Source organism: Micrasema longulum, unplaced genomic scaffold (assembly GCF_059751315.1).
Source record: "Micrasema longulum isolate JH-2025_06_02 unplaced genomic scaffold, ASM5975131v1 h1tg002230l, whole genome shotgun sequence".
Lineage (NCBI taxonomy): Eukaryota > Metazoa > Arthropoda > Insecta > Trichoptera > Brachycentridae > Micrasema > Micrasema longulum.
The window spans coordinates 127,641-150,370 of NW_028279390.1; the positions used below are offsets into that span (position 1 = coordinate 127,641).

The window sequence follows — 22,730 nt, forward strand, 5'->3', positions numbered from 1 at the left end:
TAGTTTTCAAATTTGTAAATTTTTTTTAGTTTTTACAGCTTAGTGAATAATTTAAGTTGTAAATCACAGACCATATTTGAAAGGACTCTTTTCAACTTGGTCAATGGTAAAATCACATTAATTTAAAATTATTCTTTAGATTATACGACTTTGTCAATCTCTGAGAATCTCTTGTATGTAATTTTTGATATTTACAAATTATTTACATTATGTAATTATTGTAAAAACTCTTTAGTTTTTTTACGTATTAAAATTATATTTATAATGATATTTTGTATTAGAAATTTGGTATTGGATGTGTATTATATGAAAACACACATCAATAAGGTAAAATGGAATAAATCTGAATTGTTTCACATTTTAAAATGTGTAATTTTCTCGCAAATTGTGTATTTTGAAATACAATTGAAGAAGACCTTGTCATAATAACCTCAAATGTAGCAAACCAACAATTTTTCAATAAGTGTTTACAGTCAAAACCACGGTTTAACTATAATTGTTTTAATGTATTTTTATAAAATAAAATCATAATTTTTTCAGTGCAGAAATTGAAAATTTAAAAAATATTTTGTTTGAAATAAAATTTAAGTGTGACGTTTGCTGTTTTTGGACAATATTTGGACCTTTGTGATTTTTATTGCAAACTAAACTAAATTTAAATAAAAATAGTGGTTTTACAAAAACGTGTATAGAAGTTTAACTCCCATATTTAGATTTGTAAAAATATTTTAAAAATGCTGTATAAAATAATATCCAGAACACCTTGTAACTGTCAAGCAATGGACAATAATGGCGCTATATAGTGGTAGAAATGCTAATTAAATGATATTTTTCGTTGATTCATACAAATTGATGTGAGCAATGAGGAACTTCAGCTCTACTGGAAATTTGATTCAAAAAATGTTTTCTTGCGCGCGTTAAAATTTGGAGTATTAAATTATACGTCAAAGTTTCTTGAAAAAGTACAAAAAAAAATTATAAAAAAAAAAAACGCACTACAGACGTCGTTCATATGAACCAACCAATGATAAGAGAGCTGTTTAGGATATCCGGTTTGCTTACTGTAAAAATCATAGCGCTGATAATACAATAAATAAAAAATTTAAAAAACACACTTCCTCATTGCTATTTTCATAAAAACACCGTATTATTTAAATTTAAGTTGCCTTTTTAAAAAAATTTTTGTAAAGAACGATTGTATGGACGCATAGACAGCGAATAATAAGATCTATTTCCATCATTTTGGAAACTTTTAGACATTTGATGTTTTTAGAACGAGGTCTTCAATTCATCTGAGATTATATTGACCATTTTTTTTTACTAAAATGTAACAAACATGTATTACATGAGGGTATCCAAAATGCATTTTTACCGTATACAATCTATGTCGCGTTTTTATATAAGGGTATTGACATTGCATAATTTCTTATTTTTAGGGTAAAAGTAAAAGTTATTTAGTTTTTTCAGTATTTAAGGCTATAGTAAGATAAAAATTGAAGAAATCGTACGAATTCGCCAAAATAAAATACCGTTTGAAATCGCGCTATTAACCTTTTTTTTACTCCATTAAACAAAAAAAAAATTGTTTGGACTATTTTTACATTTACATTACATTTTTTTTTGCACCACAACAGGCGAGGAGGCCTAATTACAGTGGTGAATTACATGACAGAGCACCCAGGCTTGAGAAAAATCACATTTTTAATTTTTGTGTTCTCACCGGGAATCGAACCCGGAACCTTCCGTGCGTGAGTCAAGCGTCTTGACCATTACACCACGGAGGCCACCATGAAGCCTTTTGTGAAAAAAACATATTTTGTTCTGCCATAATAAGGGTTAAAAGTAATATTCATATCGTCATTCGAGGGCATAAAAATTTAGCTAAAAACGTAATGCAGAAATTAAATGTAATGGGGAACTTCAGCCCTACGGGAAATTGGATACAAAAAATGTTTTCTTACGCGTGGTAAAAATTAGAGCATTCAATTGTACGCCAAAGTTTCTTGAAAATGTACAGAAAAAAATAATATTTTGATAAAAACGCACTACTTTAAATGACGTCACTGGTTCATGTGAATCAACCTATGATCTGAGAGCTATGGAAGATTTCCGGTCTGCTTGTCGCTTCTGGACCAATGGGAAGAACTGAATGAGAATAAGCGGATATGAACCTCTGACGTTACACGCGGAGTTGTTTCAGAAATACAAAACTTTGAAAAATCGTAGCGCCGATAATACGATATATAAAAATTAAAAAAAAAAAAATTGACTGAGTTTAACAGTCTATTAACAAATAAAAAAAAATAAAAAAACCACTGAACTTCCTCATTCTTTAAAAAAATACAAATACCAGTAAAAATAGTTAGAAATAAAATATTTTTATGATTTTTTTTTATAGCGATTATTGAAGGCATTATATAACCTTGAAATTGAAATTCACAAAATTTGAGTGAATTGAAACGCTTTTATTTATGTTCAAGACCAATATTTGTTTTTTTTTACAACTTTCCTGCTCAAATTTTTTATTTTTTATTAATGAATTTCTTAAAAAGTACATGTTTTCTTAAAACTCCATACAGATCTACTTTTATACATCTAGTAAATGTTATCACTGTAACTCTCCAAAAAAGGAGACTAACTCTTGTGCTTGGAGAGTGACTTACACTGTTGTAGTTGTAGATTATTTATAAGAATTTATATAATTTTGAATATACGAGTATATGAGAAAAAAATATAGAATACATTAAGAATAGGACATAAAATAATAATACACTCATACTAATTAACATTTAATGCAGTTTTTACACGTGTTCGAAAAATTTCTTTATATTTACATTAAATTTATTTATTGATATATTATTTTCAATTCTACAAACAAATTTTTCTTTAATATTTTTTCTTTATATTAGTACCTTCGTATCTAAGGTTAGGCTCAATATGTCGGTCGAAAAGTACTTATATATCTTTTTTTTTTTTTTATAAAAAAGTAAATATTTACGTTCTTATGATTTACCTAAATATTGGGTCCATTTTTTCTCAATGAGTTTCAAAAAACTCACTATTAGAAAATGGGAATCAAGTTGGGGCGGAGAAGGGTTTCCCACCTTGGACCTTCGATCCGTGATTCAGCAACAGTAACCACGGGACTACAACCCGAAAAAGTATTTAAGTATGTTTTTATCATCATAATTTATATTATTATACTTTATTTTTAATGGCGCGATTTTCAATGAATGGAGTTTAAAAATTGCAAAATCGTATGATTTCCTTACTTTTTATCAGACTACAGCCTTAAAAATTACATTTCACGATATTTTATAAACAAACTGATATCTTTATAATAAAACACCTTAAGTTTATGAATTTACTTTAGTTTTTACGATTAGGTCAATAATTAAATTGAATCTCACTTTTTGAATTAAAAAATTCTTTTGTTTGTACCTAGTTAAGAATGTAAAAAAAAAACGTCGTTTTTTTTTCAAAAAATAAACAGTCTCTTGGAAGAATTTTAAATTTAATATCATCGGGCCAAAGAAAAGCATTTTCTTTTAATTTTCAGAAATATTTTTTTCCGTTATGCCCTTTCCGCACTCACTGGTGCATAGGGCACTGCGTGGTGCACTGAACGCAGCGTATCATGGTCAATTTCGTTATTTATTTATTTGGAAAAATAATAACAAATTTTAAATAAAACGCATAAATTATATAAAAATAATAGAAACGTAAATTGTTAAAAATTTGTGTAGACATTTTCCACAGTGAATAATATAATAATTAATTATTTGCGTTTTATACTCGGTGGTCTAGGACCAGACCGCGAAACTTCAAGGAAACCACTCCGCATGGTAAACTTTTTAAAAAATCCTAACATTTTTTTTTGATGAAAAAATAAAAATATTTTTGTTTAAGTTTAAAAATTGAGAAAATCCTTTGTCTCGGACAAGTATCCCTCCTACAAACCCCAACCATTCCCTACTCAATTGCTTCCCTTGCTGTTCAAATACCGTCGTTTTTAATCACAATTCTTTCTTTTTTAATGAGATTTACCAAAAAAAATCATGAGAATCATTTAAACTTATAAATAATAAATCATTTTCCTCTGAAGTTTCGCGGTACGGCCCAATGAACCGTGTATACCTAATGGCAATATCAAGTAGTAACATTAAATTAATATTTAAAAAAATTACGCCATCTGTACAAAGAACGAAATAATAACTAATAATGATGTAAATGTAAATGAAAAAATAAATAAATAAAATATGGTTGACATGAAGTTTTTCGTCGTAAGAAATCGGTCTCGTGCTGTAATGGTCAGCGCGGTTGCCTACCATGCAAGAAGTCGCGGGTTCGATTCCCGACTTGTTTGATATGAAATATTTATTTAAAGGTGTTTTTACACTAGAATATTTCATAGTCCCCGGACTGGTACCTGAAGCGTAAGACTGCTCATCTTATCTTCATGTAATAAAAATGATCAAGATACGCTGTAAATTATGTACTTATGCAGTTCCCTATGCACCACTAGCTCCGGAAAGGAAATAATGATAATGAAATATTTATTTGAAAAAGTGCATTTACACCTGAAGCGTATGACTGATCATCTTACCTTCATGAAACGCTGCGGTTGGTGTAACGATGCCATGCCCTATGCACCATTATGTCCGGAAGGGCACGACGACGAAGTAATATCTTAGTTTTGACCCGATGATTTGCTTCGTACTTAATTTTTTTTTTATTGTGTAAAATAGTTTTAAAGTGTTGCCTGCGTTTGGAGTCGAGCCAATGACTCAAACGCGCTGAAATTATCGTTCACCCCTTTTGACATTATTTTTTTATATTATATGTTGCATTTTAATATATTGAGATTTTCTACTGACATTTTTTGGAGGAACTGCAACTTTACTTAAAGTTTACATCAGTGACCTGTCTGACGATGTCGGTCACGACAAAACCCGGTCACTAGAGAAAACTATAAATGGATGTGGAATGAAACTATATATAATAAAAAAAAAATTATAATATTGCAATTAATTTTTATTATTTTTGAGAATCTTTGAAACATATACTTCCAACATTGCCAAAATTATATGATAAAATCAACTGATATTTATAACAATGGTAATTAGACATATTGCACCCCCAGAAGTACACTGTTGTAAGTCTGAATTTGGCTGCTTTGAGTTATAAAACTGCTTTGAGTAATAAAACTGCTTTGAGTCATAAAACTGCTTTGAGTCATAAAACTGCTTTGAGTTATAAAACTGTTTTGAGTTATAAAACTGCTTTAAATTATAGTTACTTAAGCAGTTTAACCACATTTTTTTAAAAATCAATATTGCGATCTACTGTGTATTACTTTATGCTTCAATGCTCTAATTCCTTTGACTCTGTCAAACCAAATCATCGAAAGGGTGGAGAGTTTCAAATACCTGGGAGTATATGTTACAGAAAATGGTAGCTTTCAAAAAGAACTGGGAGTGCGGCTAGGAGTAGCACGCGCCACATTCAGTAGTATGAAGGCAATCTGGAGATCGGATATTTACTCAGTGAAAACCAAGTGCCGCTTATATAACGCCTGCATAACATCTATTCTCTTCTACGGAAGCGAATCCTGGCACCTCACTAGTGCCCAAAACAGCAAAATACTGAGTTTTGAGGATATGTATCTTAGAAGAGTCATGGGTGTGCGGTGGTTTGCCTTTGTAAGGAATAAAGTAATAAGAGAACGGACGCAGCAAACTCCGTTAGGCTGGGCCATATACTGCGGACGCCTCCTTCTTTACAAGGCATCAAGTTTTCGTCGTCCTGGTTGTTCGCTGCTGACTGATCGTTGGCAATTTATGTCAGAACTACGGGACGCGAGCTTGACTTGGGAGGACGCACAGAAGCTGGCGACCGATAAAGATGCATAGAGACTGTTTGTGGACACCATATGCTCCAACTAGGGAGTGGACATGGAATAATGATGTGCCAGAAACTTCATTATTGTTTGAAATCAATTGAGTAAAATATTGAGAAGAACACTGCAGTAACTGTGACGCGACAGTGGTTTTGTCATATTTTAAGTTACAAACAATAATACATTTTTAAATGTTTATTTTTGCTCTTCTGGAATGTGGCTGATTTAGACATACCACAGTGTACTTTTGAGGTGCGATTTTCGAAAGAAATTAGTAATTTGAAATTAATGGATTATATGTAATGTAAATTATAACAAATATATCTGTTAGCCATAATATAATATTGATATTTATAAAAATTTTATAAAATAATAATTACAATGCGAGTGTATTAAAATTATATAATATTATATATTCACGTTTACTGTCTGTCATTTAATATATGTAGAAGTTAATCTCGTATTAGATGAGTCAGAAAGTGGTATAAGATCTTGTGCAGTTTCTTGTACAATAATTATTGTGCCAAATCTTGAGCCGTTTTATTAGCTGTTTTACACGGGGCGGTTTAAACCGCCTTTTATCCTTAAGGATTGAAAATTGCTCGTCAGCCGCACAGTACGAAGAATTTTTCGGCGCCATGAAAGATAAAGGGCAGTGTCACAGTTGGCAATACGAGCTTTCTTGTGACGACGTGACGCGGTGTCTGCTCATTGGAATTTTAGGGACGCGCGCATCAGGCATTAGCTGTACATGTGGTACATCTTAATGTTAGCAGTTTTATATGTATCGAAATGCTTAAGGCCTGCTATTTGATCTACAGTTCATCGTTTTACCGAATACCCCACTGATTATCTTCGCAGATTATTTGCAATATTTCCCTTTCAAAAGAGTCCAGCATCTCAACCATCTTCACTGACAGTGTTAACACCTCATACCCATATGCCAATACAGTTAGAATAATTATTTTGTTTTTTTTTCTCTAGGCTTCATCTTTATACTACTGGATTTAGGTCGCTTTCAATTCCTTCCACCTGTATCTGCCTTGACTCCTCTGCATCCTGGCACAATCAGTTATCAGGGCAATGTTGTCAATCCATATCTTTAGTGACATTCCGGTATTCCTTTTATTTGCCCAGGGCCCACATTTCAATAGTATTGCGCGCAGTTTGATTCCTCCATATGTCCTGCCAGTGGCCACTTTAGTTTTGCCAAACGGTTCATTCACAATATATTATTCTACAGTCAACAACCAACATCAGGTTTATAAAACAACATGGATTGTGAACCTAAATAAAAATCAGTATTTCTAAAAAAGAATTGCAAGCGTGAATTTAAAAAGTGCTGTTAAACAAATAAGACTCAGGATTAATCAAGTGATACAAGCTTAGAGTAAAAACCTAATATAGTCGACTATATGGAAAAAAAACCATTCTGTGATTATTGACCACGAAGTTAGCTACATATTACAGCAACTGACATACAACGAGCATATAGATAATACAGTAAATAAATCACTGAAATTACTCGGCTTCATTAACAGAATATCCGTACAATCAAAACTCTTTATTGCTCAACTGTTCGCCCTCTTCTTGAATATGCCTCAGTGGTCTGGTCTCCATTCTATGTCAATCGCATAAATCACATTGAATCAGTCCAACATCGCTTGCTTCGAAAAATAGCGTGGATGCTTGGACTAGAGAGAGATAATTATTCTTATGCTGAAATAGAGTCAATGTGAAATATTTCTAGTCTACAAAAACGTAGAACTAATATTGACTCCATATATATGTTCGGCATACTAAATGGTATAATCGATGTTCCATCATTGCTGGGACAAGTAAAATTCAATATTCTGACTCGTAGATTGAGAAACAATGAAGTACTGTTCATCGATCAGCATAGAACAAACTATGGCCTAAATTCTCCAATGACCCGCCTTTGTCGTATTGTTAACTCAAGACAGGATCTGGACTTTTTTGGTTTAAGTTTACAACGATTTAAACGAGCACTAAATAAATAGTCCAGATCTTGTCTCGATGTCCCTTATGTTTGTCAATGCTTCTTTCTTTTTTCTTTAAATGTTTTAAACTATTCTTTTATTGTAATATTTAAACCTTATAAATTGTGTATATGTATATGGACAATGTCAATTAATAAATAAATAAATAAATAAATACAACGGGCCGTAGGATCTTGGGTTAAGAATTTCTAGGGCAAACCGAAACCGTTCATTACACGTTTGTTGTTAAACTAAAAACCAAACTTAAAATTTGCAACGCTTTTGTTCTATCCAATAGAGCTTAAGAGCTTCTCTAGAAAATTATTACTCTGAGAGTACTAGCAAAAACAAATATCACAACTAATACGCGTTGACAGTTAACAGTATAACAGGCGTAAAATACGCGCGCAGATCTTGGTTTGAAAAAAAAAACAAGTTCCATTTTTTCTGATTTTGACCATGGATTTCACCCAACTTGTGTTTTACGCGGCACAATATTCACCTTATTTTTCCACATTCACTGCTAAGCCGATTATGTGGACATCACCACCTCTAGCCAGCACTCTCGCCTCCTTCCACGTTAATCCGGCGTCCCTTAGTTCCGCCGTATAAAGTCGAAAGACCGTCATCGACGGTCTTCTAGAGCGGCGGGAGCCCGCAGGTGTGAAGAAAAGGTAACTTGGGTAAGGATTTTTCTGATCTGCATCCACAGCACATGTCTATACTACGTTCGCCGCCGCATTCTCAAAACGCTCATTATAGGAGGCTCCCGCGTCTATTCTCGGACTTCAATGTTAGTTATGAAAGCAATCGACTATATACCTAATATTCTCCTGAAAGACTTACTTTTAAAACTGAGAAGTTTGGTATTTTAAGCTTAAGTAAGGTTCGCCAAATCTCAAATCTTGCGCAAGATTTTGTACCATTTTCTGACCCATGTAATCCGAGCTTCGGACCGGTAAAGGAATATGCATGACTTGATAATCAATAAAAATATATTTAAAAAATAAGTTGTTTACTAATCTCTAGGCACATTGTTATACTGGTCTCACTCTATTATTAAAAATTACGAAAAGTACGTTAAAAAAATAGCAAACTTTTTATTTTTAAAAATGTCTTAAAGTTAAGAAAACATTTTGTGACGACATAATTGTTTTTTAGTGTAGTTTTTATTTTCTAATGATTAAACAATGTTTTCAGTTTGTCTGAATTTTTGTAGACATTGACAGGATTTCCCACTTAGGGAGTTGTTAAGGTTAACATGTTACAACAGAGATGAAGAACATAGAGTAGACAATATATTGTTTATTAATGGGGCTTATGAACTATCGTTGGCCTGTTTGAGTGGCCATTTTACTAACTGTATAACATTTTATATTCTGCCTATGTACATCTGTATTCCTTCAATTCTCCCATTTGTTGCATAAAGCTCTATAAATATGGCGCGGTTACGTAATACGTGTCGTTTGTCCCACAGTACGCAAATCGTTTTCAAGTAATTCAAAATCCGCGTATTTTAAATATTTGTAATAAAATTATTTGAGTCGCACGGAAAATAATAACATTGTTACAATCGTAATTTTTTGCTAATTTAAAAATAATGATTTTAAAAATTGAATCGACGCTATTGTGAAGTCTTACGTAAAGTATCTCTAAGATACTTTAAATATTAAAAAATACGTCAATTTCATATAACTGAGTTGATGCTACATTAATACAACTGCGGCCCAGTTGCACCAAAAAAAGTTATGTAAAAAAAGTTTTAAGTTAAAAAATTGTTCTGTTTTCAAAACACTTTGTTTTATCTCACTTTTTTCATGCAACCAATTTTGTTGAGAAATTATTAGTTTTGCTTCAAAAATTGACTGAACTGTTGTTGTGCAACCGACCAAGGAATATTTTTATTTTTTTTAAACTATGTTCTGTCGTACAATAAACTATTTTTTCTTATTGTTTTTGTGAAAACATTTTTAAATACAATTATCGGTAGCATCAAACTTAAAAAAAAAACAAAAATGCAACCTTACCGTTTTCAACCGAATTTCTTTGACTTGTATTAAATAACGATATTTTAAATTATTTGTAGTAAAATGTATCGATCGTCCATTTCATTAGTCAGATATATCCAAATTACATGTTTGGAGATGAAATGCAAACATTATTATAATATTCTTTATTTTTTAGTTAAGTTTAAATATGTTATCAACTGATGATTTAGTAACAGTGTACATTGCCAAATTGTCCCCTAAAGACCAGTTGCACCAAAAAAAGGTTAAATAAATGTGATAATCAGGAGATTTGGGGTTCGAACCCTGCTCCATCACAACTTGTATCCTATTTTCTAACTCGATTATTTACAACTAAAAGAAAACGGTCTTAAAATTAAAATATTTTAATAAATTACGAAAATGCAAATATGGTTTTTTTAGTATGTAAATTGAAAAAATATATTTTCTTCTGAATTCTATTGAACATGCATATAGATGCATATATAAAAGTAAAATTAAAAATTACTTTGTCAAAAACTTGTAAAATGTATTCCTCGGCACGGGATTTCCTAGTGAGGAATACATTATAACCTAATCGTGTAATCGTGGATTTTTATCAATGAAATATAAAAGTAAAATTTTAAAGAAATGACAGGCCATAAGACCTGAAAATTGGCTTGCATGCTTGTCTAAAATGTTCTTCATATTATTTATTGTAACTTGTTTTAATTTTTATAACTTCTTAGGGGTGGAATCAAGTCTTTGTCTACAAATATTTGGACATGCTCAAAATATTGTTGAAATACTATTTTTCCTGTTCTATTCGCTCTCTCAAACGATTAATATTTTTCCCCTTACATTCCAAGATGAGTTTAAAATTTTAAAACTAAAAAATTAAGCTTGTGTCAAATAGATCTGATTTTTAAATTTTTATCGTATGTAAAATAAATTTTATGTTAAAGAGATCAAATGCCATTTTTCAGTTAAGATAAATTTAGGTTAATTAATTTTAATAACTAGAAATTACATACAATTATTACTGTTAAAGAATATAATAACTAAATATGATATTCCATTCTGATAGGTTTTTGTAATGACAATTTGGGGTAATTTATGCTTAAATAAATTATTGCAAAGTATGTATTGAATCATTATGAATAAATTGTCAACATTGAATTGTGTTTTAATAATTTATTTAAAAAAAATACGCACGTTTCAATTTATTTTCTACTGATTATTATTTTTTATTAGATGTTAACATAAATTTTGACCGTTTTTTTTTTTATTTAAAAATTATCATTATTGTCACCTCATCGTCAGTTAAATTCCTGACGATGAGGTAGTAACCTCGAAACCGGTCGAAGTGTAATTAAAAAAAAAAAAGTGGTTTATACAAATTTATAAACAAATATGTATAATGAATTGAAAGCAATTAGATAGATAGCTAAAAAAATTCAATACTTAATTAACAATCTTAATTACGAAAACTAAAACAAAGTTTAAAGGAGAATTACGGATTATAAAAAAATAAACGAATAAAAATAAACATTGGTTCTCGAAGGTAGCATATTTTTTTTTATCTTTAGGACCTCTTTCAGCTGACTTCTTCCTGTTCTGAAGAGCCATTCTTCTAATGCAAAAGGGAATTTATTTTTGGAAGAGATCGCAATCTCTTGAAGTAGCTTATTGTGGCATCGAGGTCCTATAGCTACGAGGGCGGATTGAAAATTAAACTACCTGAGTAGGAAATTTTTTTTTTTTTTTCAAAAACCGTTTATTTCTCAACATAGTCTCCTTTTACTTCGACACACTTAGTAAGACGAAATTCCAACTTTTTTATACCATCTGAATAAAAAGATTTAGGGAACCTCTCAAAATACGCGTTGGTTTCGGTAATCACTTCTTCGTTTGAGCTGAATCTTTTTCCTGCGAGCCATTTTTCAAGTTTGGAAACAGGAAAAAGTCACTAGGAGCTAAATCTGGACTATAAGGCGGATGATCAACCAATTCGAAGTGTATTTCACGTAATTTCAGCATCGTATCTAATGCTGTGTGAACCGGTGCGTTGTCTTGAAGAGAGAGCACTTTTTTTTCAAATGTGGTCGTTTTTCCTTGATTGCATCATTCAATTGAGCCAATAGGTCTATCCTCTTTTAGCCTTCCTGTTGATGGTATTGTTGCAGTGATTGTACGGCCGCGTTTCAATTCAGAAATCCAATATTTGACCATGTAATCTGACGGAGCAGACTCGCCGTAATGTTTATCGAGCTTTTCTTTTGTCTCTTTCACCGTTTTCCCTTACAAATAATAGTGTTTAATCACTGCACGAAATTCGGTTTTTTCCATTTTTCAAGAAACATAAAAGTTGTTTATTTCAAACGACTACAACAAATAAACTTATCGATGAATTTGGGTGACATTTTAACAGTTGCCGTTTGATAGATCGCAATTTGGAAAAAAATAATATTTTTTGTGTTTGTGCTGCCATCTAGCGATATGTAGCTTCATTCTTATTTCGCCCTCGTAAAGTGCCTTTGGCCAAAAATTAAATTCATTTGAGAAAACGTAAGACAACCTTGGGGTTGGCTCAAACAAGAACATGTCTTGGCCATCTACCAGAAAACATTAACTTCTCAGACTCTTTGCGTCAAATTTCACAAGAAAAGCAGTCAATGACCACTGTAGTTGGAATCTCTTACAATATTTCCAAAGCTCTGGCATTATATTATATTTTTTACCATAATGTGTAAGAGTATTGTGTAAGTAATTGTCTGGGCCAAAAAAGTTTTTTACCTCCCCATTAAAAACAGCTGTTTTTTTAAATAATTAGGTTTGTTATTCGTTTATATATCTTTTAACATATTTTATAATATTTTCGTGTATTAGTTGAGATGTTGAGATCCGTACATTATGTAAGGCGGAGATAAGCATTATCGACAAAATCAAGAAAGGAGCTCTGTGCTGGTTTGGACATCTGGAGCGAATGGACAGCGAAATAACGGCTAAGGATATTTACAAAGCGAATGTTGATGAATGCAGAAATAGAGGAAGACCGAGAAAGACATGGCATGACCAAATCCAACAAATACTTTAAGATGGACATTTTATTTTATTTTTTATTTTATTGAAATAAACGGCACTTAGTGCCTTTTTCATATAAGTTGCATATAATAAAATACACACATGTAAGTGGAATAAGTAAAATATAGAATTTAAAACAAATTATTACGAAACAGTTATTTACAAATTAAGGAGTCAAAAAAAAGATACACAGTTTAAAAATTATATTACTAGTTAAAAAAATACCTGAAAAATTAAATATTTGGTCATAGAAATATTTTGAACCTGTAATAAAAAGAAAAAAAGTAAGAAAGCAACACATATTAATAACAAAATTAAAACAATTTTGAATAACACTAAACGAAGATTTTTCTTTTTAAATTACATCTTTTATTATTTAAAACTACAACTTAGGTTACATATATAAATATACATATAAATACATGTTAAAATGTTAAATATGACATGTTAAAAGTCGGAATAATCGGCGCGCGTGCATGAGAAGATGTATGAATGTAGAGGAAGCGAGATCTGTATGCAAACAAAGAGTGATGTGGCGTTCTATCCGCTCTGCCTACCCTTACGGGGAAGCGGCGTGATGGTTTGTTGTTATTGTCATTTATTAGAACAAATTTTCGACCTATTATTTTTGACTAACTTTTGACTAGTCTGTTTTTTTGTTGACTGGAAGATATTGCTTTCAGCAATAAGTCCGCCAAAGTACTTTAAATAAATAAAATACTTGGCTTATTTGCTCCATATGTTTAAATTTAATTATCAGTAAACACTGTTAAAATAAAATAGGACAAAATTCTTTAGTTAACTATACTTTGATAAAGAAACTTGTGTAGCCTTGAAACCTGTCGCTAGAAAAAAAGTCTCTTTTATATTTGTTTTATTCAATATTTTTTATTTCATTTGATTTATTAATATAATATTATTTATATTTTAATGAATTTATTACAGATGGAGTTGTATCAAGGAAATCTAAGGCTCGAAATGTGGGAGAATCGTGAGTATATTTTTTTACTTTTAATTAACACATTCATGTAATAAAAAATATAACGCATGTTCTAAAATAATATTTGTATTAACATAATTCAAATTGATCTTATAATGGTAATAATTATAAAAATAAAATGAATAGGGACCCTTCTTTATAAAAAAGGTTTACGATGCGTGGGGAACGGTTTGCCGATGAATGATTTTTGAAAGAAACGAAAGTATGACTTAATGTGAGATCATTGTAAATAAGTATCCTGTAGCTCAATCACAAATAACTATCGACGTGCTCATAAGCGAGGTGATAACAATTTCTCACTATGGTTGTTTATCATATTCGCGATTACAATGAAACATCCGTGAACACCTGATATTAAATGTCAAAATATTTACTTTTCGCGACGTATAATCCTGCTGCGCAATCACATATTTGAATTTCAGCGGTGTAAATATGGAAAATATTCCAAAACTGCTATTTTCATTTATTTATTTATTATTAAACATGTTATTCATTGCATTTAGCCGGCAGTTGGCAAGCCAAATGTCAAGAAAAGCAGTCGCCATAGTAATTGTAATTTAATTTTCACTTTTTTGTATTAGATACTCCTTACTATTTTGCAAATGCAATATATTGTATTATTTTTTATAGTAAACGCCGATTTTTTGCCAGTGAAGTGTATTATTTACGAGAAAAACAAAAAACAAACCGACACGAGCGTTGACTTAGAGATTACAAACGCGTTGACTTATGACTGCGATAACTTAAGCATATTCATTATTAATATTTTTAATTGAATCGACATTCACTTCGCAACACTTCATTATAAATTATTATGAAAATAAAACTTTGTTATTAGTGTTGCACAATATTTATTATTTTACAATAACACTACTATAGTTTCGGAAGAGGACTCCTCCCATCGACGGGTGATATAAAACTTCACCCAAAATGCGATCTCTCAGGCGAATGTCTGCTAAAACAATGTACGATAGATGCACAAATGTCGAGATTCGTGCATTATATAAGGCTGAAAAAAGGCATTATCCACAAAATCGAGAAAGGAGCGGTGTGTTGATTTGGACATGTAGAGCGAATGGACAGCAAAGGAACGGCTAAAAGCATTAACGATGCTAATGTTGATGGATGCAGAAAATGAGGAAGACCGAGAAATATGTGGTATGAACAAATCCAACTAATACTAGAAGATAGACATGTTAATAGTTGGAATAATCGTCGTCGGTATATAAGAAAATCTAATAATGTAGAGGAAGCGAGTTCTGTATGCAAATACAAAAGTGGTAAAATGATAAATAAATAAATTCAGATCAAAGTGACGTTCTATCCTCTCTGCGTACATTTATGATAAAATGGCGCCACGGTTTGTTTGTTTGTTTTTGTAAATAATTTTAATCGTCATCGCCATTTCCCTTGGCACTCGCCGGTGCATAGGGTACTGCATTGATATACCAAATTCAGTGCATCTCATACAATTATTTATTTATTTATATATACGCCCAATGGGCATTTTTAAGGACATATTTATACATAGAAAATTATTTCAAAGTAAAGTAGAAAGACTCAATGGTATATAATAGACTTGGTGGGAGTGGAAGCGGGAGAGAGGTGTTTATAATTGAATTTGATTCAGTGATCGTTTGAAAGAAGACAACTTGTTATCAAAGAAATCAAGACTGGTATGTTTGTTGGCAGACCTGAGAATTCTGGGTATAGGGGAATGAAAACCATAGTTAGTTCTATGGTTATTGGTATGAAAGAGTAAGTTTTGTCTGAGGTTTCTAGTTGCTATATTTAATTTTATCGAGCTCAGTAGTTCAGGCGCATCAAAGAGTGACTTGAGAATTTCAAATACGACTAGAAGGTCGGATTTATTTTGACGGTCTTGAAGAGAACACATACATGTTACATAAAGGTAAGATGATCAGTTTTACGCTTCAGGTGGCAGTCCAGGAACAATGAAATACTACAGTAAATGATTTTACTTTAATTAAAAAAAAAAAAATACCACTGTACTCAATGAGGAAGTTCAGTACTACGGGAAAGTGGCGAAGTTTCTCGTGAATGTAGGAAAAAAATTATAAAAAACATTTTGATACAAATTAACTACTTTGAATGACGTCACAAGTTCTCCCAAATCAACCAACGACAGAATGTGATGCATTTCCGGTTAACGGGAGACCAACCCACCAATCAGGACAACTCACCGCGGAGAACTTGTGACGTCACAGGCGGAGTTTTTGGCGGAGTTTTTTGCAGAGTTTGTTAGTCTTTTAACAAATATTATTTTATAACACTGAACTTCCTCATTATAATTGACTAAAACTATTCATTCTCTTTTCTCTTCCTTAATCTCTCCTGTTTTCTCCCTTCTTCATTCCCCTTTTGGCATTCCTTTTTCTCGAGACAAAAAAAATACTATTTTTTTTCTTTCTTCGGTTATCCAAATAACCTTTGAACTTTGATTTGACTATTTTTTTTGCATATTAACAAGTTTTGAATTTTATTTTATTTTCCATTTTAACCAAAACATTATTTTTTAAACTAATAAAAAAACAAATATTTGCGTTCATGTGATTTATCCAAATATTTAAAGGGGTCCTTTTTACTATTATAAAAATTGGAATCAATTCGTGGTAGAGCGAAGTTAGAACCTTGGACGTCTAGTACGTGAACCACGGGACCACAACCTGGTTCTGGCTGATTCATCAATACCACCCGCCTTTCTTCACCCATTGGTGCATAGGGCACTGAATTGGTAAACCAAACGCAGCGTATTTCGACCATCTGTAACGTGAAGGTAAGGTGATAATCTTACGCTTCAGATGCCGGTCCGGGAACTATAAAATATTTCAGTTCAAATAACTTTAATTTCGTCTAAATTTGTTGCATCGGAGAGGAAAAACATTTTCGAGAAGGGATATAATATGGAAGTCTAGGCATTTACAGGGCTTAAGACCTGTCATTGGCTGGTTTATGTGGCCACTTTACACACTGTGTAACATACACCATTCATTTCCATTTCCTTAACTCTTCCATCTGTGGACTTTTGTGAAGTAAAAGAACTGAAACCTTTGTTTTGTGGGTGAGATTCATCCGGCTGAACTAATTCACCTACTAGGCATCGCCTGAAAACAATTTTCCAATTTTTTATACTTCTTCTTTTACCAGGTAGTTAATTCAACAATGTTTTGAGTATGTCCAAATGATTGCAGACTGGCTGGATTTCGTCCCTAAAGAGTTATTCATATCTAATTTTTTTGCAACAGAGGGGGAAAACATTTTTGAGAAGGGAATATGGAAGTCTAGGCTTTTACAGAACTTATGACCTGTCATTGGCTGGTTTAAGTGGCCACTTTACGCACTGTGTAACATTCACCATTTAGTTTATGTTTAACATCCATATTTCTCAATTCTTCTATATGTTGATGTTTGTGAAGTTAAAGAGTTAAAACCTTTTTTTTGTGAAGAGATTCATCCGATAGATTTTTTTTTTTTTTAATTAAATTTTTTTTTTTTAAACATTTGGACAAATTCAAAATATTGTAAAGGGCGCTGAACGTCCGAAATGGCACCTGAAGCGAATAACTGATCATCTTATCTGCACATAAAAAAATTAAAAAAATATACTTGATGTACAAATGTAGTGGCCTATGCACAGTCAGGTTCCGAAAGGGCATTATGAATGAAAGGAAATGAAATTAAACATTATTATTATTTTTAATTAGTCGACAAATGCCGTTTTCACATATATTGACACAATCCACACGGCACGGAAAAATTAGGGTGGATGGATATTTAACTTACTATTGTTAATTGATTCGGCATTCACTCCGTGACACTTCGTAACACTTCGTTATAAATTATTATGAAAATAACACTTTTTTATTAGTGTTACACAATTTTTATTATTTTACAAGAACACTACTACAGTTTCGGGAGAGCACTCTTCCCATCACAGTTTTATACCACCCGTCGATGGGAGGAGTACTCTCCCGAAACTATAGTAGTGTTATTGTAAAATAATAAAAATTGAGTAACACTAATAACAAAGTTTTATTTTCAGAATAACTTAACTTATTTACTAATAAAAAATAATAGAAAATAAAATAAATATAAAATAACTTTAAATAGGTGCGAAGGTTTTCACGGTCATTGTTTTATTTATTTATTTATTCTATTTACCTCGTGGTGTAATTAATGGACAGCGTGAATGCCTACCATACAAAAGGTCCCGGGTTCGATTCCTGACTAGGGTGATATGAAATATTTATTTAAAAGGGTGTTTTTGCACAAGAATATTTCATAGTCCCTGGACTGGTACCTGAAGCGTAAGACTGATCATCTTACCTACATGTAACAAAAATGATCAAGATACGCTGCGATTGGTGTACCAATGCAGTGCCCTATGCACCATTCGGTGCGGAAAGAGAATGATGATGATGATGATGATTATATTACATACACAAAATTTTAATTTATACAAAGTTGCTTTGACTATCTAACTAGGATTATTTACCCTTTTTTAAGAGTAAAAAAATATATAAAAACAGTAAGAAATGTATAGAAAGAGTTATAAAAATAGTGGAGAAAGTGAAAAACAAAGTAAAAAATGAAGTAAAAACATAGTTAAAAATTAAGCAAAAACGTAGTAAAAAGAAAGTAATAAATGTATTGAAACTATAGTAAAAAATGTTATGAAAACATAGTAAAAAACAATAAAATAATCACTGTTATCAACATGTTTCTTTTTTGGGTGAACTGTTTTACCGTGAAGATGGCTCCTGCAATGGTAGCCGAAACATCGTAACAAATCCAACCCACACGGTATCACCCAAAAAAGAAACATTGATCAAACAACTTTGTTTTTAACCACGTATTTTCATATTTTCCTACCGACCGGTTTCAAAGCTTCACAAGCTTCTTTATCAAGGCATAATCAACTAATGAATTCTATCATCTCAACAAATAAAAAGGGCGCAGACGGCCGGCGCGTCTTTCGTCAAAGTAATTTACTTTATCGGACATGTCCGGTATACACTACAATAGACCCCGAGGCCTAATTACAGTGGTGAATTATAGAACAGAACACCAAGACTTGAGAAATTTAATTTTTGTGTTCTCGCCGATAATCGAACCCAGAACCTTCCATGTGTAAGTCAAGCGTCTTAACAGGCAAGGTTTTACCTATTACGATGCAGAACCAACCTGCCAATGGTTATGCCGCTTGGTAGAGCAATCTTGCTACTTACATCACCTCGGATGTCGACATATTTTACGATAGTGGGCACTAACTTTTAATTTTTCTTTTTACATTTTGTTGCATTATTTTAATAACAACTTTCTTCTTTAATTTGTGATTTATTATTGTATTTAGAATGAGTTGGGTTTTATTTCTGTAATGTTATAAATATCTAAATAAATAAATAAAATAAAATAAATGAACTACTATACCACGATGGCCGCCTTGGAACTCTAATAATAATAATAATAAATCCTTACTGTGATAAAAAAATAAATATTTTAAAACAATAAAAATCAATCCACTCTCATATTATTTTATCGTGCCGGGTGGATTTTTACTGTGGCGTGAAAACGGCATCTTTTTTGTAAATAGGCTTAGCATGTTGATGTGTATTTTATGTTCATCTGTTGCTAACGCTATTAAAAATCATTAATAATTTACAAGCTCCTGCTAATTATTCATCACCAAATTGATTTATCGCTATTTATTGTATATAACAATGTACACACGTAGTTAGTTGCATGTTGCATGATAAAATGGGGGGTTTCCACCCTTGGTTTTCAGGGACGCCAATGCGGAGGGCCTCCTGCGACCCGCCCCCGCCCTGCCCGCCAAGCCTGGCCCGGTGAGCGGGCCGCCCTCCCTACAGGTCTACATAGATAGTGACGACAGCATGAATGTGGAGGAACGCGAAAGGCGCAGCCCTGTTTTCGGCGACAGGGGCCACGGAAATCCACGGAGCTATAGCACCGACATCTATTGACAAATCAAACTAACTAAACCGTCACAAAATTTACATTCAAAGCACAATTTTGCGATTTTTTATGTCAAACAATTTCGCATCAATGTCTTCCTTGTCATTCCCATATTGCCTGATACTGGTTGGTTGCATTTATTTCATGAGCTAGTGACATTTGTTTCAAGATTCTGCAAAATGCACATCTTAGATTGTGTGGTCAGTCATACTTTAAACATCATTAAATCTTGTCATAAATATTATGTAGTACCTACACAGTTAAATTCTTTTTTTATTATAAAAAAAACGAATGCATGCATTATTCATAATTTGTCAAAGTAAAAAACATTCCAACGTTTAGATTCGATTATTCACCTTTTTCACAAAAGTGCATTTATAAATACAAATCAACAAAATAATTATTCCATAATCTTGCATTTAACACCGCTCGTTTCAAGTTTACTGACTACTTCAATTAAATCATGTCACCGTGAAATAATTGCTAGTACTACGTTCGACAATTACAACACCAAGAGTCAAAAGGGCAACACATTCTTCCCCGAAGGGAAAGGGAATAGGAAGAACGGCACAAAATATTTGTTGAGTTCACACCCCTAGACACCAGGCTAGTTAATTTGTTACACGAGCTGGTTTCATTTGTTAAAAGGGCTAGTAACATTTGTTACAAGAGCTAATTACATTTGTTACAAGAGCTAGTTACATTTGTAACAAGAATTTGTTACATGTGTTACAATAGTAGTAACATTTGTTACATAATATAGTTACGTTTGTTACAAAAGCTAGTTACATTTGTTACAAAGGCTATTTATAATTGTTACAAGATCTAGTTACATTTTTGTTAGTTACGGACTAAACGAACTTAAAGCAATCATAATCATTCAAAACAGACATCAGTAATCAATTTGGTACTATTTGTATTAATTATTAGCATTAAAATAATTTGATGTTACAGTTGTTAAAAGCATTAGAAATCCCTTTGACGATTATGGACATTTTGATTACCTGACTGTTTGTTTTGCGAAATAAGAGTTGTCACATTAGTTCTACAAAGTAGGAATATTTTGTATCTAGCAAACCAATCATAATTTACTTTTAAAACTTGATTTATAAAAAAAAAGTATTTACTATTGAACAAAATGCATTTAATTTTAGTTGTTTAAATTAGATAAATATATTAATTTATTATGTTTTTATCTTATATTAGCCATATTAGAACTAAAAATTGTACAGCTTATTTAAATTGTTAATGAAATTAAAATTCTGTGCGGCAAATTAAAAATTATTCAATTAACCAAAAAAAGCTCTTAAATATTTATTGAAATTTTATACACTTGATGTTAACAAATAATAAGCTCTATAATTGCCCAGAATTCCACATTCACGAGAATGCTTCTTTTATTTTTTGCATTGTATTAAGTTATATACAGAAAACTATAATTTCGGTTTATTTGAAAAAAATATTGTGTTTTTTGTTATGTCGTTTTCATTAAATAAATAAATCAATTAAATATAGAAATAATAGACATACAAATAAAATAAAAAAATGTAGAATTTGAACATACTAAAAATAATGTTGTTTATAGTTAAAACATTAATTTTACAATCATTAATTTATTTATGTATCAGCTTTCAGAAAAGTAGTTCACAAATCAGAAATAACATTGTACATATTATATGAAATGTTTAGAGCAGATTTTTACGATTCTAGGGATATAACTTTTATTGTATAAAAAATGAGTTTTCATTAATCATTTTTCGGATTAAACGGCTCGCAGTTGGTCACGTCACTTTGACGTCACACGTCGTGCCCGCCGAGTGCGCTTCTAACAAGCTTTGCGTACAAGTATGGCGCGGTAACGTAATACGTGCCGTTTGCCCCATACTGAACAAAAGTTCTCGTTTCCAGGCAATTAAAAACGCGCGCACTTTAAAACATTGTGGAAAATTTATCCAGCGTTGCGCGGAAAAATAATTATACTGTTAACTATTGCAATTTTTTCTTATTAAAATAATGATTTAAAAAAACGTGAAATGAGTGCCAAGAATGTATGTTAAAGGTTAATTCAATATTTCATACAGGGTGTTCTTTAAACCCTTCGCATCCGAAACCACAATGATCAGTATGGGCAGGAAGAAATATTAGCATATTTAAAATATATTTAGAACAAAGAAAATTTAAAAATAAAATATTAAAAAAAAACAAATGGTTGCTTACTTCTGCAGGGGAGAAGTGAGGGGAGCGCGGCGCAGTGTCAGGCTCCCCCCTCCCCCTCCTCATTCCTCCCCAGCAGAAGTTAGCAACCAAAAAAGTCCTTCAGGTACCCCAGCGTCAAGTTATTTGAGGAATTCGAGATCTTAGATATAAGATAATCATATATTTTTAGAATAATAATGTTTGTGCAAGTAAATTATTTTATCAAATCCCAAAAGGAACACTCCCACACTACCAGAAGTCAAACTAGAGGATGGGTCATGGGGTCTATCGCAAACTCTGAATTCGGGCAAAGAAATTTCAGGTTTCTGGGCCCCAAAATATTCAATATGTTACCCAAACATTGCAAAACCATGACCCGGATTCAATTTAACAAATTTGTAAAAAATTGGTTACTGGATTTAGGTCGAGAAAAATCGGAAAATTTACTAAAAATAAATTCCTAATAAATTAATATTGTATAACTGTTTAGTATATTAACAAGTAGGTGGTAATGTTATTGTTTATTTTTGCATAAAAATGTGTGCCTTAAAACAGGTTGTACCTAGTTA

General features: G+C 31.8%; 1 protein-coding gene across 1 annotated transcript in view; it reads left to right on the plus strand.

The window, feature by feature from the left end:
- Positions 1-20,020, plus strand: part of LOC148272685 (fasciclin-3-like) — a 56,813-nt gene extending 36,793 nt beyond the window's left edge. Inside the window, exons 10-11 of the mRNA XM_088239719.1 lie at positions 13,914-13,959; positions 19,775-20,020. Of these exons, the coding sequence (XP_088095845.1) occupies positions 13,914-13,959; positions 19,775-19,973 (245 nt within the window). The 3' untranslated portion in view covers positions 19,974-20,020. The remainder of the gene's footprint in view (positions 1-13,913; positions 13,960-19,774) is intronic.
- The last annotated feature ends 2,710 nt before the right edge of the window (positions 20,021-22,730 follow it).